This window comes from Tupaia chinensis, unplaced genomic scaffold (assembly GCF_000334495.1).
Source record: "Tupaia chinensis unplaced genomic scaffold, TupChi_1.0 Scaffold000523_1, whole genome shotgun sequence".
Lineage (NCBI taxonomy): Eukaryota > Metazoa > Chordata > Mammalia > Scandentia > Tupaiidae > Tupaia > Tupaia belangeri.
Window position 1 is genome coordinate 156,227 of NW_006160036.1, and position 16,751 is coordinate 172,977.

General features: G+C 53.9%; 2 protein-coding genes across 4 annotated transcripts in view; both read right to left on the reverse strand.

Moving 5' to 3' along the window:
* Positions 1-1,295, reverse strand: part of LCAT (lecithin-cholesterol acyltransferase) — a 3,660-nt gene extending 2,365 nt beyond the window's left edge. For 2 of the 3 annotated variants that reach the window (XM_006156887.3, XM_006156886.3), the window contains exons 1-3: positions 1,102-1,294; positions 253-409; positions 62-177 (exon numbers count right to left, since the gene is read on the reverse strand). In XM_006156887.3, coding sequence (XP_006156949.1) covers positions 62-177; positions 253-409; positions 1,102-1,255 — 427 coding nt within the window. In that variant the 5' untranslated portion in view covers positions 1,256-1,294. Of the gene's footprint in view, positions 1-61; positions 178-252; positions 410-1,101 lie in introns of all 3 variants that reach the window. The other variant, XM_006156885.3, reaches the window with a different exon arrangement.
* Positions 1,296-1,482: 187 nt separating this feature from the next.
* Positions 1,483-16,751, reverse strand: part of SLC12A4 (solute carrier family 12 member 4) — a 30,722-nt gene continuing 15,453 nt past the window's right edge. The window contains exons 4-24 of the mRNA XM_006156884.3: positions 14,624-14,770; positions 14,469-14,523; positions 12,860-12,990; positions 9,539-9,780; positions 9,225-9,439; positions 8,551-8,715; positions 8,374-8,472; positions 8,054-8,111; positions 7,543-7,717; positions 7,071-7,189; positions 5,176-5,274; positions 4,774-4,893; positions 4,485-4,589; positions 4,057-4,225; positions 3,579-3,774; positions 3,288-3,457; positions 3,072-3,203; positions 2,885-2,992; positions 2,508-2,692; positions 2,191-2,324; positions 1,483-2,046 (exon numbers count right to left, since the gene is read on the reverse strand). Coding sequence (XP_006156946.1) covers positions 1,955-2,046; positions 2,191-2,324; positions 2,508-2,692; positions 2,885-2,992; positions 3,072-3,203; positions 3,288-3,457; positions 3,579-3,774; positions 4,057-4,225; positions 4,485-4,589; positions 4,774-4,893; positions 5,176-5,274; positions 7,071-7,189; positions 7,543-7,717; positions 8,054-8,111; positions 8,374-8,472; positions 8,551-8,715; positions 9,225-9,439; positions 9,539-9,780; positions 12,860-12,990; positions 14,469-14,523; positions 14,624-14,770 — 2,916 coding nt within the window. The 3' untranslated portion in view covers positions 1,483-1,954. The remainder of the gene's footprint in view (positions 2,047-2,190; positions 2,325-2,507; positions 2,693-2,884; positions 2,993-3,071; positions 3,204-3,287; positions 3,458-3,578; positions 3,775-4,056; positions 4,226-4,484; positions 4,590-4,773; positions 4,894-5,175; positions 5,275-7,070; positions 7,190-7,542; positions 7,718-8,053; positions 8,112-8,373; positions 8,473-8,550; positions 8,716-9,224; positions 9,440-9,538; positions 9,781-12,859; positions 12,991-14,468; positions 14,524-14,623; positions 14,771-16,751) is intronic.

A 16,751-nucleotide genomic window follows, 5' to 3' on the forward strand; every position in this document is an offset into this window, starting at 1 on the left:
ACAGGCCATGCCTGCTGTCTCACATGCCAGGAGCCTCTGCCCTTTCCCCCACTAAACACACCTGCCAACTTGCTGTTGTCCAGGTACTCAACTGGGTAGGTCTTGCCAAAGCCAGGGACGCGGATCTGTACACCAGGGGCGTTGGACACACGCCCAGAGCTGTGATTGTAGGTAACCCTGAGGACAGGGGGACATTCAGTAGCCAATAGCTAAGGGGTGGCATGTGGGCGGGGCAGAGTACATGGCATGTACCTGGTGTTATCGATCCAACAGTCCACACCGAGGGGTAGAAACATATTGAGATCCAGCCAGATGGTGAAGAAGTCCTCTGTCTTGCGGTAGCACATCCAGTTCACCACGTCCGGTTTATCCAGCTTGGCTTCTAGCTGATTCCCCAGGCAGCCTGGCACTACAGGCACCGGCCCTCACTCTGGACTGCTGGACTTCCCACCATGCCCAACCCATCTCACCCCCAGACACTGCAGTGACCAGCCCCACCCCTCCAGCTCCCACACCCTCAACCCACTCCTTGTGATCATACCCCCAACACTTCCCCAGAAACCCAAAGCCCAGGTTCCCCCTCAACAGGGAATATAAAGGGGCCAAGGTCACTGACCCCAGCCCCCACAAAACAAACACTCAGCCTGGCTCTCCACTGCCAAAGTCCAAGGCAAGAACAAATACACATGGGGAAGTGGGTGGTAGACCCAGGAGTAGGAAGCAGGCCTTGATGGGTCTCTCTTGCTCTCCTGAGCTGGGCATCTTGTCTTATCTTTGGCAGGGGCCAAAGGAGGAGTGGTGGGACTTGGCTCAGAGTTACACTGGTATGGCTACAGCTGACTGTGGCTTGTCATGTCCTGGCCAAGACCTCAGGCATACCCATTCCCCTACCCCAGCCCTCTAGAGTGGCCAGTTCAGACACCAAGGACAGTGTGGTGGGGAAGTGGGTGATTTCTCTGAACAAGCTTGGGCCCCTCCCCACACCAAGGCAGGGATAGGGCTAATGCAAGGGTAGAGAGCCTTGGCCAGGTCTGCTCAAGGGCTGGGGCCCAGGCTTCCCAAGGTCCGGCCTGGTGCGTCAGGGGCCTGGCGGGGGCTTACCGAGGATGACGGGCCGTGTGTGGTTACTGAGCTCAGCCTTGGGCGTAGTGTGCGGGGGGAAGAGCACATTGAGGAGCCAGAAGGGGGCGGCAGTGGGGAGCAGCAGCTCCAGCAGCAGCAGCACCCACTGCCATGGAGAGCCGGGCAGCCCCATTCCAGCCCTAGTGCCTGCTGCCAGACAGGCAGTCCTGAGCTGGCCTTATCTAGAGTGGGGGTGGGAGGGGCCCTAGGGGCAGTGGGAGGGACAGCCTGGCCAATGGGGGTGGCCAGAGATTGCCGGAAAGGGGCACAGCCTTAGCCTCAGGGAGCCAGCTCTGGGCCGGGGTTCAGTTCCGCCTTCCTCCCTTGGCGCCAGGGAAAACAGAGCTGGGGCAGCAGGAGGCCCAGAAGTACACAATGTTTTATTGAAAAAAGTCAGGCTCCATTTGGCTTGGCGTGGTGGGGGTCGCTGCCCACAGTAGCCGGAGCCAGGTCTTCTGCAGGCAAGCTGGGCCAGACCTTGTCCCTTGCCGCCCTTTCCCTCCTCTCCGATGGTGACATCCAAACAATAAATATGCAATAAATACCGCTTCTGGGCCGGGCCAGGCCAACTGCCTTCAAATCCCACATTGGCCCCCACCAGTCTCCTCCAGCCTGGGCAGACCTACAGGGGCGCCGGACAGGAAAGTCCCCAAGCCTCCCACGATCCCACAGGACTTCGGATCCATATCCACTGCCAGGCCTGTTCTTCAAGGAGACCTCACAAAAAGCTGGATCCAGGGCAGGGCCAGGCAAGGCAGGGCTGGTAGACAGGTGCTGGGAGAGGGCTGTTACCCTGGATACCTCCACTCCAGGCCACAAGCCTGCAATGGGCTCAGGAGTAGATGGTGATGACTTCACGGCCACCGCCGCGTACCAGCAGCACCCGCTCAAGGCCCTCAGTCAGCACCTCGAGAAACTCCATATCTGCAGGACATCAGGTCAAGGAGGCAACACCAGGACCAAGGGCAACCTGGGTCACCCTACTCTAGGGGTACCCAGGGAGAGAGGCTCCTGGCCCGACTCACAAGTTGCCCAGCTCCCATTGCCTGCCTCTCCACAAAGGGATACAGTTCTCATCACCCTCGCTGTTCTTGGGTGGGCCAGGCATGTTCAGTAGGACCAGGCGGGCGTCGTGGGAGCGTGTGACGATTACTTCATTGAGCTTCACAGCGGTGTGCATGCGCCGCACGTTGGACTGATCCCTGCAGGTCATGCAACTGATTGTTGGTCTCAGAGAATCATCTACAAGGACCCCTGATCCTGGCTCAGCCACCCTGTTATCTGCCCTTACTCCATCTCTACCCCCAGCCCCAAACCCCAAACCTATGGGGACAGAGCAGGTCCTCTAAGGGCCCAGCTCCTTGGTCCATTTTCACTGCACTCACGGCTTAATGTGCACCAGCTCCCGGAAGTTGTCAGGGGCATGGCTGGGGTCCCAAGGCTCAGCCATGTACTTGTCCCGGGTCCATGTCATCTGGATCTTATCGGGCCCTGCTGCAGACTCATCCTCCTCATCTGAGTACAGGCTTTCCAGGCGCAGGGCCGAATGTCGGTCCTTGATTAATTGGGCCTGAGAATCATCAGAGGACACCTTAGTGCCATGGATAGAGGTGGGCCCAAAATGGCAATCAGCCTCAGGAAAAGGGACACTGGATTGGGTGGGCCTAGGGTAAGTTGTCCTGATGCCCTGCCCTATGGTATCACCAAAGATCTGAACCGGACACTGCCACCCACCCCAGCCCAAACCAAGAAGGCCACTGACTTCTCGCTCGCGCTCCGTCTTGGTCAGTCTCATCTGCCGCAGCATCTGGGACCGCTGCTCCATCATCAGTGTCCGCTCGTAGGTGTATGCAGAGATGTCACTATTGTGCTAGGGACAGGGTAGGCTATGAGGACCCAGGCTGTGGGGGCACGAAATCCACAAGGCCAGTTCAGGGAGGACAGCTCACCATCTCCACCACTTCCACCTCTGCCTCAAGGCGCAGGTGGTACAGGAAGATGGCCAGATCCTTCTTCATCTGGATGCTGTTGTCGTCCATCTGGGCCACTGTGAAGATGCGCATCCGGCACTTCCTCCAAACCTGTGGGGACAGAGCAGGGGGGTGGTTTAGTGCCCACTCCTCTAAGGCTCAGCCCCTCCTGCCCTTGCCACCTGCCTGGCACACCTTATGCTGACGCAACAGGAAGGGCAAGAGCATGAGCATGCCGCCATCATGCACAATCCACCACACGTCGATGTGGCCCTCCAGGTAGCGCTCGTGGTTGCTGGGGTAGAAGGCGATGTTCTTGGGCACGAGCAGGGCCAGATGAGCCGCCGTAGTACAACGCACAGTGTCTGGGGGGTGGGGGGAGCACTGCTGACTGCCAGTCTGCAGCTCTCGAGCCTCTGCCACCCCACCTGAACCCCCAGCCCCCAGGTCAACCTGGCCTAGCCCAGGCGCTGGCCCCTCACACACCAATAAAGGTCTTCCAGGCACGGGGGTCCTCGCTCTGTCGCCAGCCGTAGGGCCAGCCCAGCACCACGGAGTTATGCCTCATGCCGCCCAGGCCGCAAGACTGGATGAGGTGGGCCAGCCCCTCACGCACCTTGCTGGCTACCACGACCTGGCAGAAGCCTTTCACCTTCTCAATCTCCATCATATTCTTGATTGTCTGAGGGAAACAGACTCGCATCAGAAGCCAAGTCGTTAACTTTCTCTGTTGGGTTCCTTCTAGGAGCCCTAGGACCTATAGCTACTTGGGGGCAAGAGGCCATGTTTTCACATGGGTCAGGTATAGCTGCCTTATTCCAGCTCTCAAGGGGCAGCAGCGTTGTCTGTCTGCCTGGCTGCCATGCTGCTTAGGACTGGTCCCCTCCCCAGTGTACCAGCTACAACCCAGAACACCTGTGGTGGTCTGGTTCAGTTCCCCTGGCTGGGGTGAGGCAGTGTGCACCTGCTCGGCAGCCTGGGCCTCTCCATAGCTCTCCAAGAAGCTGCCCTGGATGACAGAACCGACGATTGTCAGACCCTTGCCGGCCTTGAGCTGGGAGGCAAAGGTGAGGAGCCGTGGGTACTTCACATGCAGGTCCTCGTCCAGCTTCAGCAGCACCAGTAGCTGAGGCCTACAGGGGCCAGACGGGGACCAGACAGCCCAAGACTAGAGCTGGACTTCTCTAGGGTCCCCTGCTCTTCCCCCCATAGGCCCTGGGACCTCACAGGTTTGGATCCAAGGGCTCAACAAGCAGGAGGGTGCCTCTGTCACCCCCAGGATGAAAGACCTGGACTAAGGAAGGGGAGGCAGCACTTCTTGACTTTCCCACCCACAAAGCCCCACTAGGGACCTTGAGAAGACAACCCCTGAAGGTCTGAGTGTGAACTCACCGCCAGTTTTTGGTGTGAGGAGGCCCCTCCTCTAGCCGCAACAGTGCATAGCGAGCGGCACTCAGGGACAGGCCTCGGATCCCATCACCCCACTCCTTCTCAGCCCTGTAAATACCATAGCTGGTGAGCCCCTGGGCCCACCCCTCCCAGTCCTATCACCTATGGTGGATAGCAAAGGCTGGCCCAGCTCCCCTCAGCCTAACACTCAAGACAACTCAGCTTGCTCACCCAGGCACCCTCAGTGCTCTGCAGGCTGTGGACAGAAGCCAGATGGTAGCCCTTCACTCACCCTTGGTATTCGATGTACTTGTAGATCATGCCTGCGATGAGCATGGCGACCAGCGCATAGTACCAGGAGGAGACGAACATGAGGGCCAGGCAGAGGCTCATGCCCAGGAAGGACAGTGCCCTGGGACAAAGTGGGGGGGAGGTGAAGATCAGGGCAAGACCAAGAGGGTCCCAGGCCACAGCCTATCCCAAACCCTGGCAGCCCCATCAGGTTCCAGGTCATACACTGGAAGGGTGGGGCAAGAATCAGATTGAGCCCCTCAGCCCCGTAACCTCCTTCCCCAGTGTTTCACTAGGAGTAACTGCAGCCCAGGAAACTTGAGCCTCATCCAGAATGGGGCTCTTGGCCCCTGCAGTTCCTCCTGTGTCAGAGGACTTGGCTCAGGGGCCCAGCTAGGCTCACCAGTGATAGTACTTGAACCGGGGCCGCCAGTTGGGGGTCCTCAGGAGTGTCTGCACAGCACAGGCCAGGTTCACGAACAGGTAACACATCAGAAAAAACCTGCAGCACAGGGAGGCAGTTGGTGCAGAGCGGCCTTCGCAGCAGCCTGTGTACCTGCCCTGCATGGGCTCAGGCTGGTCTTCTCAACCTTCCACACCTGTTGCCATGCCTGAGGCAGATGGGTTCCAACAGGAAAAGTGTTCCTAAAGAGCTACATCACAGAAGATGGGTAAGTGTTCTCCAGAGCGGAAAGTGGGAATGGATGAAGGCTGGGGAACAGCAAGAATAGAACTGGAAAAGGATGGGCAAGGAGTGCTCAGGATCTGACACAGATGACACTCAGGTCTCCGGCCTGGGTGACCAAATGGATGAGGGGCTGTCACATGGAAAGGAGGAGCAGGTGGAGGGAGATGACAAGGACAAGGACCATCTAAATGTACTGAGATTGGTTATATACTGTGGTGAATATGGGAGTCTAGAACAAGGGCAAGGTCAGCCCAGAAGGCAGGACTCATGGGAGAGGACATGCCAGGGTCAGGTGTGCCCATGATGGGGGAGTGCTAAGTTCCTCCAGAGCTGCCACCAAGAGTCACATAATCAGGACTGAGAAGTATGCTCTCGCTTGGGTAAGAAGGGTCACCACCAAGATGACCATGGTAAAAATGGTCTCCAGTGTGCACTTCTGTGAGGAGCATACATATATCGAGGGGCACAAGAGGTAGGCCTGGTTGGGGTGGAGATTGTTCAGGAAAAGGGTCTGGAAGCTGTCAGGTCTGCAGTTAAGTTGAGCCATGAAGGGTGGGCCCTTCAACACTGAGAAGCAAAAACGAGCCTCAGACCAGCAGGTGGCACGGTGTTTAAGGTGGCTGGATCTCACATGGCTGACTGCAGTTCAAGTCTTGGGCCCAGTGGCTTAAGAAATACATGGGGTACAAGAGCATGTGTGCCCAAAATCTCAAAAGGAAAGAGATGGAGAATGGATTGTGGTGTGACCATTCTCCATGGGAAAACGCCTCTTCACTTTTCCTCTCTCTCTGTGTCTCTGGCAAGTGCACACACCCTAGCAAATTAAATAAAAAGAAAAGAAAAGGAAAGAAAAGAGGAGCCTCATGGAGCAGGGTAACCAAAGACTTTAACACAGGCAGAGGGGAACACAGCAACTATGAGCGGTACCTCAGGGACTCCTGGGAAGCACCATGTGCGGTCCCTACCTACAAGGCACTAGCACACTCATTTTCCCAGCTGATTCAGGAACTTTGAAAGCAAAAACGTTTGCAAATGGATGAACAGGGGCCAGCCCTGTATACTAGTGGTTAAGGGATCGCATATAGCCAAACATAATTAAATTCCAGCTCTGGTGACTTGACGAACATGCCAGGTGCATAAGTGTACATGCCCCAATTCCTAGTAGGATGGAGAAATGGAGGGATTGTGCGACCATAACCCATTGCATGGTGCTTTCTCTCTGTCTCTCCATCCCTCTGTGAGGCAAGTAATTATACCCTCTTCAATCTGAGTAAGAAAAAGTAAATGGAATGGGCAGTGGCAGCTTCATCAAGGCATGCAGGACTGGGTGCTTGTTCTGTGCAGGGACAGCGACCTGGCAGCCACCTTCTCTAAGGCTCTCCACTGAGGGGTGTGGGACCTCTTGGTTCTCTAAACAACGTATTTCGCACAGGTACCAGGCTCGCTCCCAAATCCTGGTGTAGGCTAAGCCTGCCAGGTACTATCTCCTCACACAGCCTCCTATATCTCCCAGCCTTAACACCCAACATGATCATGGGCTGGTGCTTGCAACAGTGTTGGGGTTCAGGAAGCCTTTCCCAAGACCACTCCCCTGCCCTGCCCTTGCTCACATGGATAGAATGGGGGCCACCATGTCAAGAGAGGCGATGAGGATGCCCAGCTCAGCGATGAGTGCAGTCAGGAGGAGAGCCCATGTTGGTTCACCGTTTGCCTTCCCATGGCCGAACACCTGCATGCACCAAGGAGAAAGCTGGTCCTATCACCTCCATCCCACACCTCAAGCGCCTAGCCATAGCCTGCTCTCCATCATCCTTGGGTCCCTCCTTTGGGGCCCAGCCCCATCCCTGTGGGTGTACCAAATTTCCTGCCTCCCCTCCTCCTCCACCCCTCCAGGCCTCTCTGCCCTGGATGAGCCAGACAGGCAATACAGCAGCTCGGCCAACAGCAAACAGGGCAGGGGCCACGGCGGCTCTCACAGCTTCTCAGAGATGGCTGCATGGCCCAAGGCCACTGTGGGCAGGACATGCTGCCTCTGCTTCCCGCCTCTCTCCCCAGCCATGAGGGGAGTGTGGAGGGGCTCACCCGGAGGAAGGGGATGATGTTGTCCTTGGCAATGGCCTGCAATAGGCGTGGTGCCCCAGTGAGGCTCTGGAGGCCGGCGCCACAAGTTGAGAAGAAAGAGCCGACGACAATGACCCAGGGCGAAGGCCAGGCCAATGTGCCCACTACCAGGTTCCGGCTGACGCCGTCGCCGTACCTGCAGGCGCTGGGCTCAGGCTATGCTGTTGTGCAATGAGTCCCCCCAAACCCTGGATGGGGCTGCCCAGAGCAAGGGATGTCATAGGTCAGGAAGGATGACTACAGTGGGCAGACCTTGGCCCTTCAGTGGAAAACGCCAGCCCTATCCTTGCTCTTCAGCCTAGCCCCAGTCCTGATGTCACCTTCCTCTCAGAGGCAGAACCTGACCCACCTGGTGGCACAGAGCACCACTGAAGCTAGCACCCTGAGGACCTGTGGGACTGTGGGGGGAGGGAGGGAAGGCGGGACTGGCAGGGCTGAGACACTGCTACGGGCAGGGGCATGGCTAACTCACTTGTCCCTGAGCACCACCCCCTCGATGCAAGCTCCGAAGAGAACCACACTGCTGAAGTCTGCAGCAGCACGTCAAGGAAAGCAAGGCCTCCACCACGCGCACTGCTGCCCTGGCTCATTCCCCACATGGGATCCATGGGACCCTCACCGGAGCCTCAGCCAGCACACTGACAGCCGAGGGTCTGGAGGTGTGCACGTGTGCAAGGAGGTGAGATATATACATGTGCACGTATGTGCTGTACCTGGGCATGTCACTGGCAGCTTACCCACAGACAAGTCCCTCCCATCCCCCCCACTCACCCCAGGCCTAGGAAAGGATATATACAAGGGAGGTTGTAATGATAGCCAGAATGGTCCCCACTGGGATGGACTTCTGGGCATCGCGGAGGTCTCCGGAGCGGTTCGAGCCAGCCATGATGCCTCCAAAAACAGACAAGACTCCCTCAGGGGCTCTCGGGACTTGGGGCAGGGCTGGGTGGGTGGACAATAGGGGCTTACCTGTTACGGAGGGGAAGAAGATGCCAACCAGCACAGTGAAGGATGTGGCGATGTCAGCCACCACATACAGGGGCAGGCTCTCCTTCAGGCCAAGAGCATCCGTGGAGGGCAGCCCGTGCTTCTCCACGACCTCCCCTTTCTCCAGGTAGGCACTCCACAGGTTTTCTGCAGGGGCAGCGGCATCACCACTACAGCCCACCTACTTCCCTGGGGCAGTTCAGAGGCTGAGGACACAGCAAAGCTCGGGGGACTCAGGACAGCTTCAGCCACAGGGTTGCTCTGGCTGCAGGGAAGGAGCTGTCAGGCTAGGAGCCTGACAGACAGAGGTGGCTGAACCACCACCAGTCAGAGTCTCCCCAGAGCCTGCCTCCCAGACAGAAGCCCTTTATAGCTCTGAAGGGAACATCCTAGGCAGCATGTGTGGCTGGTGGCTGAGGGAAAAAGGGGCTGTCAGAACTTTGTGGGGGCTGCTACTGGCCTGGGACACTAGCCAAACAGCTTCCGCTCACCCGAAACTCAGCTGCCAGGAACCAGGCTAAGAGGACACTACTGGGCGGGAAGGCAGCCAGATCTGCCTCCCATTCCCTAACTGGCCACAACAAGGACAGCTCTGTGTTCTACTCTCCCGCTTGGCCTGTGGGCTCAGGAGCAGCAGCGCGGGAAGGAAGACCCACCCTGGAGCACACCAGCAGCTGCCCCAGGGATGCCAGGGATCTCAGTCACGTTGTTGAGCAGGAAGTAGGGGTCACAGGAGTCAGTGGTAAGGTTGGGGCTGTGGCAGAAGAAACTCCATAGCCGGGTAGCCACTGTCTCATTGTCCACTATGGCTGTCTTGGCACAGATGTCAAATTGGTCCCGGGACAGGGTCCTGTTGCCCAGCATGCATACCCTGTAGGGGACAAAAGAATCAACACCTGCTCTCTTGGAGACTCCTGTAGTCTCTGGGAGAATGTCAGTACAATGCCTTACAAATTCCCAGGGTACTTACGGAAACACAGGAGGGTCGAAAATAGACTTGACACCCCCAGCATAGATGGAGAGGATGGAGATGATCACACAGGCCAGGAAGAGCGAGGCAAACTTGTTCACATACTTCACACCAACAAATACCACTAGAGTCATGAAAATCAGAAAAATGGTCCCATATACCCGCATATTGTTCAAGGTGGCGCTCGATGTGTCATGAGCGCCTGATGGGTAAAAAATGGCAGCTGGTGGGGCAATGTAGGTCTGAAATGAAAAGGATAAAGAAGATTAGACTGGGGCCTGCAGGTGGCAGAGTGAGTAGGGCACTGGACTCCCATGTGGGTGACTCCAGTTTGAGGCCCAGACCCAGAGGTTTGAAACTCATACTGGGTGCATGTGCGTGCATCCCTAAGATTCTAAAATTCCAGGAGGAGAACGGAGAAGGGACTGTGGCATGGCCATCCTTCGGGGGGTGGGGAGTGGTTTCTAGCTTTCTCTCTGTCTCTGTCTCCCCATCAAGCATACACACACTATAGCAAATATCTCCCTTCAAAAAAAGAAAAAAAAAAAAAGTTTAGGGCCAGCAGGTAGCATGGTGGTTGGGGTGCTGGACTCCCACATGGCAGACAGCGGTTTGAGTCCCAGGCCTGGCAGCTTGCTTTCTCACTTTCCCTTTCTTTCTCTCTCTCTCGTCACATTTTGAAAAATAATAACAAAATCAAATTAAAAATTTTTCTTTTAAAAAAAGGTTAGGCCCCATAAGCACAGTGGCTAGGTGCTGTAGAGAGGAAGCGAGAGCCTAAGTGACTGTCTGAGGTTTGAATCATGGCCCTCATGGCAAACACTGGGCAATGTAGGTAAATGGTCAGGATCCTGCCAGGATGGTAGAGTGGAAGAAAGGGGATTACGGTGTAACCAGGCAGTGCTTCTTTTCCCTCTCTCTGGCATACACGCCCTTTGGCACTAAAAAAGGAAACGAAAGAAAAACAGGAAGCACCATCTTTCTATTTGAAGAGTGAAACCATTTTTGTCTTTTTTTTTCTTTTTTCCCCACAGAGCACATCCATGTACACATGACAGAGAGAGAGAGAGAGAGAGAGAGAAAGAGGAGTGCCTTTCAGAGGGTCTGGTCACATCGTGACACCCTTCCTCCAATCCTCCAGCCTGTCAGATATGGGTACCCTTGCACATGCAAGGTGTGTTTCAGACTAACCAGGCCAAGGGTTCAAACTGCGGTCATCATGTGGGCTCTGACTTCTCTTGAGCAGCACTTTACTGTCAAGTCTCAGAGCTGCTCCTGATTTTCTTTTTCTTTTTTTATAATTATTTTATTTATTCATTCATTTTTATTTTTTAATTTGACCAGAGAGAGACAGACGTTGAGAGTGAGAGAGAGAGGAAGCGAGAAGGCAAGCCACCAGACTCAGGACTCGAACCCTGGTTGGCCATGTGGGAGTGTCCAGCACCTTAACCACCACGCCATCTGCTGGTCCCGACCTGGTTTTCTTTTTTAAAGTTCCTCTAAAAGAAGCCAGTTACAAAGGATGAAACATACTGTATAATTCTGTTTTTTCCTTTTTTTGTTTGTTTGTTTTTTAAGGTTTTTGCCATAGGGTCTATGTGCTCACTGGAGAGATAGAGAGGCAGTGAGAGGGAAAGTGAAAAATCATGGCTATGCTGCAATCCCCTCTCCTCCATTCTCCTCCTGGGATTTTGGGCACACACACACATGCCCAGTGTAATTCTCAAGCTGCTGGGTCTGGGACTCGAACCGCAGTTGACCACGTGGGAGTCCAGTGCCTTAACCACTACACCACCTGCTGGCCCCAGTATGATTCTGTTTATGTCAAATGTTCACAATAGGCAAACCCATTGAGACAGAAAGCAGATTAGTGGGTGCCTCGCGCTGGGTGCTATGGAGAATGACTACTAATGGGATTTCTTTTGGGAGAGATAGAAATATTCTAAAATTGACTGTGATAATTGCACAACTGTGTGAATATTCTAAAAACCACTGAATGGTACACCTTCAATAGATAGTGAATTATATGGTATGTGAATTATAGCATAAAGTTTAGTAAAGCTGTTATTTAAGAACAGAGGCCGGCAGGTGGTGTGGTGGTTAAGGGCGCTGGGCTCCCACATGGCTGACCACAGTGGCTTGTTTTCTCACTTTGCATCTTTCTCACTCTTTCTCATTCTGTACCTCTCTGGTCAAATTAAAATCAATACATTAAAAAAATTTTTTTTAATGTATTGATTTTAATTTGACCAGAGAGGTACAGAATGAGAAAGAGTGAGAAAGATGCAAAGTGAGAAAACAAGCCACTGTGGTCAGCCATGTGGGAATCCAGCACCCTTATCCACTATGCCACCTGCCGGCCCCAATAAAATAATTCACGGCCCCAAAAAAAAAAAAATTTAAAAAAAAAAAAAAAAAAAAAAAAAAAAGAACCTAACAAACAAAGAAGGCTCCAGATACAGATGCCAACCTGAATGGCTAAATAGCCAAAGTAAAATAATTTGAGCAACAAAATAAATAATGATAGTATTAAATTATAACCCAAAGAACAAAACAAATATCTAGAAGTCTATACTGATATTGTTACATGGTTGAATAAATAAATAAATGAAAAGATAAATTTCCCTTAGAGAGGACTTTCAAATAATGTAGAAGTAGTAAGAAAAATAGAAAAGAAACAAACAAACAACCCCAAAGATCCCTGTGCAGGGTCTACACTGCAGGTAGAGGACCTGGAGATGGGAAGAGCTAGGAAGTCCCTCTAAATATCTCCCTCTCTAGATCCCCAAGGGTGGGCATCTGTCACCCTGTGCTCCCCACCTCTTCTGCCCGTGGCTGAGACAGTTCAGTGGGGAGCAAGACACTGAGTCTGAGCACCACAGGGCTGAGAGAGGGTACCAACCTCAAGACAGGGATCTGTGGCTGATCACCTTGACTTAGAGATGAGAAGCTGGACCTGAAGGGCCGTGGCATAGAGCCCCATAGAGCTGGAGTTGGATAGAGCCCACACAAATCCAGGAGGCAGGCTCTGTGTCACCACCAAGATCTGTCACCAAGCTAAACATCCCAGTTCATGAACCACTTGCCGTGGCTGAAATGGTGCCCAGGTAGGTGGAACATCTGACTGGCCCAAACTGGCATAGGGGTGAAAGGAAGACTGGCTTGAGAAAAGATCTTTCTCGCTTGAAGAGGCCTCCCATTTATAACCCCCAGACACCAGCCACAAGGTGAGGAGAGCATGAGCAACCTGGGCCTTTAGTTTGGACTCCAAAGGCACTGTCTGGACAGGACCAGAGCTGGCCAGGGCTTAGCCTGACTCACCAGCAAGATCTCGATGGCACCTAAGATGTACATGGCTGCTGCAAATGTTGTTCCCAGGTAGAAACACAGGCCCACGGCACCTCCAAATTCTGGCCCCAGCGAGCGGGAGATCATGAAATAGGAGCCCCCGGCTACAGCAGAGAAAACATACAAATATCAAGGTTGGTTCTTCAACAGGGTCTTCCCCGTGACAGGCCCTCATAACTACTCGGGGGGCAGGGACTGTTTTTCCCACTTACAGGTGAGCCCAGGGATTGCGAGACTAGCCCAAGGCTGCAAGGTTGGTCAGTAGCCAGGTGGGAGCCAGGCCCCATCCCTGTCTGATTCTCATGTCTAGCGGGAGCCAGTGAAATTACTGTTCTGGGGCAGCTCAAGGTCCCCAGCAGCAGCTGAGCAGCCCACTGTCCTTTAACTCCCTGTACTCAGGCCACATCCACAACCTGCTCTGGCCAGCTGTGGTGTGTCTTACCTCAGCACACCTCACCCCTCCTGAGGCCTGTGCCTTTATTAGTCTGACCTTTCCAGACCAGGACAGGGACTGTTGTCTCGTCTTGTTTTTTTTCTGCCCCTAGGACTGAGCACAGGGCCTGCCTGTGAGTGTCTATTGCTGATGCTCCTGCCCTGAGTCTGTGCTTTAATCAGAGTCTAACTCCCTGACAAGACTAAAAGAGTAAACACTGGGCTCCAGGGTGGCGAGGTTGCAGGGGCACAAGGGTGATCCCATACTGCTGCTTGTATCTGCTGCTGAAAAACCTTCTTTGGTAAATCTTGGAACAAGAATCAAGAAACTTGAAAGGTCAATCCCTTTGATGTTGTAATTCTACTCCTAAACCCTCTTCTAAAGAGAACTGCCAGGGCCTGAACTTCATGTTCAAAGCTGTTCATGACAACATCTACAAAAGAAGAACCCACAGGGAGGGTTAATCACATCCGTTAGGTTATATCCAACCATGGCCAATCCTATTTAAAGAAAACGGGAACCAGCAGTTAGCATAATGGCTATGTCGCTGGGCTCCCACGTAGTCGACCGTGGTTCGCGTCCCGGACCCGGTGGCTTAAAACTCATGCCGGGCGCATGTGCGTACATGCCCAAGATCCCGAGCGGAGAATGGAGGAGAAGGGATTGCGGCGTGCCCATCCCCCCTGGGGGGTGAGTTCTCGCTTTCTGTCTCTGTCTGTCTGGCAAGCGCACGCACCCTAGAGCAAAAACCTCTCCAAAAAAAAAAAAAAAAAAAAAAAAAAAAAAAAAAAAAAAAAAAAACTGTTTCCAACATGGAAAATACACACACGTGTCATATATATAGAGAGATACTTAGAAGACTCTAAGACTACATAACAAAAGGCCAACAGTAACAAGCTCCCCTGGTATTATTATGAGTGCAAACCCTCTTATTGGTAATTATATATTACCTTTTTTAGGGTATTAGTTTTATATTAATACAACACAATAGCAATCTCAAACTCTGTCAGGCAGAGAAGCTCCTAAGTGTGGCGCTGTCTTGTAGCAGGGACTAGGACCCCACCAGAGAACTGTCTTGGGAGGTGGGGACAGGTCAAGGTAGATTCTAGGCTCTGTTCCCCACATTGGCCTGGGGTGGTGCTCACCCACCTGGAACAACGCCGTTGGTGGCAATGGCACTCATGGAGATGGCTGTCAGCAGGGTCTGTGGAAAACAGAGCCTGGGTGAGCAGGTCAGTTGGGTGGGCTCTATGGGGCAGCCATGGCCCATACCTAGCGCAGTCCTGGCCCCACTGGACACTTACACAACAGCAGCAGATGAGCACGATGAGGAGGGCCTGCAGCACACCAGCCGTGCCCACCATCCAGGTCAGCCGCAGGAAGAGGATAACCCCGAAGATATTCTGCAGGCAGGGCAGGTACACCCCCATGAGGGTGCCCATGCTGGGTGCCTATGTGGGTGGGAGGGGAGGGGGATGCACAGAGCATCAGAGGAGACCAGATGCACCATGAAGGACCGGCTGCTAGTCACTCAATAGTCCCCCACCCCCAGTGGGGTCCTGAAGAGTGCAGGAGGTGGGGGTCACAGCTAGGATATCTCTATTGACTTTCAGATAAGAAGACAGTTTGGATGGGGAAGGTATAACCCCAGATTCTTCTTCTTTTTTTTTTTTTTGGAGAGGTTTTCACTATAGGGTGCGTGCGCTCGCCAGACAGACAGAGAGAGACATAGAGACGGAAAGCAAGAAATCCCCCCCCAGAGGGGATGGCCATGCCGCAATCCCTTCTCCTCCATTCTCCTCTCGGGATCTTGGGCACGCACGCACATGCACCCGGCGTGAGTTTAAGCCACCGGGTCTGGCACTCAAACCACGGTCGACTACAACTACGTGGGGGTCCAGTGACATAGCCATTATGCTGTCAGCTGGTTCCCAACCCCAGATTCTTTTTAAAACCTCATGTGTGGGGGACCAGCAATTAGCGTAATGGCTATGTCACTGGACCCCCACGTAGTTGTAGTCGACCGTGGTTTGAGTGCCAGACCCGGTGGCTTAAACTCACGCCGGGTGCGTGTGCGTGCATGCCCAAGATCCCGAGAGGAGAATGGAGGAGAAGGGATTGTGGCGTGGCCATCCCCCCTGGGGGGTGATTTCTCGCTTTCTATCTCTCTGTCTGGCGAGCGCACGCGCCCAATAGCAAAAACAAACAAACAAAACAGAAAAAAAAAAAAAAGTCCACAAAACAGAAAAAAAAAAAAAGTCCAATTTTATCATCCATGCTGGAAACTATCACTGCCTGATGTGTGGTCCAGATTCCTTGGCTGGAGTCATAAGACATGTCCCATCAATTCCCGTGTCAGCCAAAACCCTGACCTCAGATTCTCTGAACCTGGGCACATGCTGGGCTCTGCCTGGGAAGGTCGGTTCTGCCCTACTGCCTTGAAAACTCCTCTTCAGTGAAACCTTCAGGAGGTTTAATTGTTATTGCTTCCAGGAAGTTCCCCCAGGTTGTTTTGGGTGGAGCTGGTACTCCCTCTTGTATTCCCTCGATGTCTAATACTCTTCTATTGTAGTGGTCACTATAGGTCACGGTAACCATTACCCAGTATGCCTCCTGATCACACTGGGGTACACTTCCAGCAGGCTGTGCATGTACCTAAAAAGTGCTCCTGAACCCAGTGAGTGGTTGGGAAAATACTGCAGGAAGAGCTGAGGCTCAGACTATGGGATAAGTGAGGAAGGTCTAATGTACAGATCCAGGCAGGAATTCCTAACTATCCAAGAGAAGAGTTCGAGCCAGTCAGGAGGCTAGGGCAGGGGCTGAGAGCAGAGGCAGGGCTGGGGGTTTGAAGAACTGAGCTCCATGAGTGCAGCCCAGGGCAGGACAATCTGGAGGGCTTTCACAGGAGCTCCAGCAAAGCCTCATGCTACCCTGAGCTGGGGACATGCCCACAGGATCCCTCCTGGAGGGTCCAGGACTGGGTCGGGATCTGTGTGCAGCCTAACAGACCTCAGAAGGGCAAGGCAAGAACAAGTGGTTCCTCAAACTGCCCTGTACAGCAGTGGGATGACAGACCTCATCTAGGCTCTGTCTGAGCCCTTCTCAGAGGATACCACCCACTGGAGAGTGGCAGCAAGAGCTCCCAGTCCCACCCCCACCCCCACCCTAGGCTGAGTCACTCCAAGAAAAGGGCAGTGTGGGAAAGGGCAGGGCCGGAAATGCTTTCCGCATCCCCAAATAACCTCTGGCAGCCTCAGAAGGTCACCAGGCCAGAGCCAGAGAGGCTCCCAGAGAGAGGTTGCCTTGGGTCTTGGCATGGTCTGGTTAGAGGCCCACCCTTCCCGCTTCAACCTTCTTTTTCTGAGGCCCTTGCTCAGTCTCACCCTGAGTAGGGGCCACAGCTCAGCAGTCCTGGCTCCCTGGCTTCCTGCT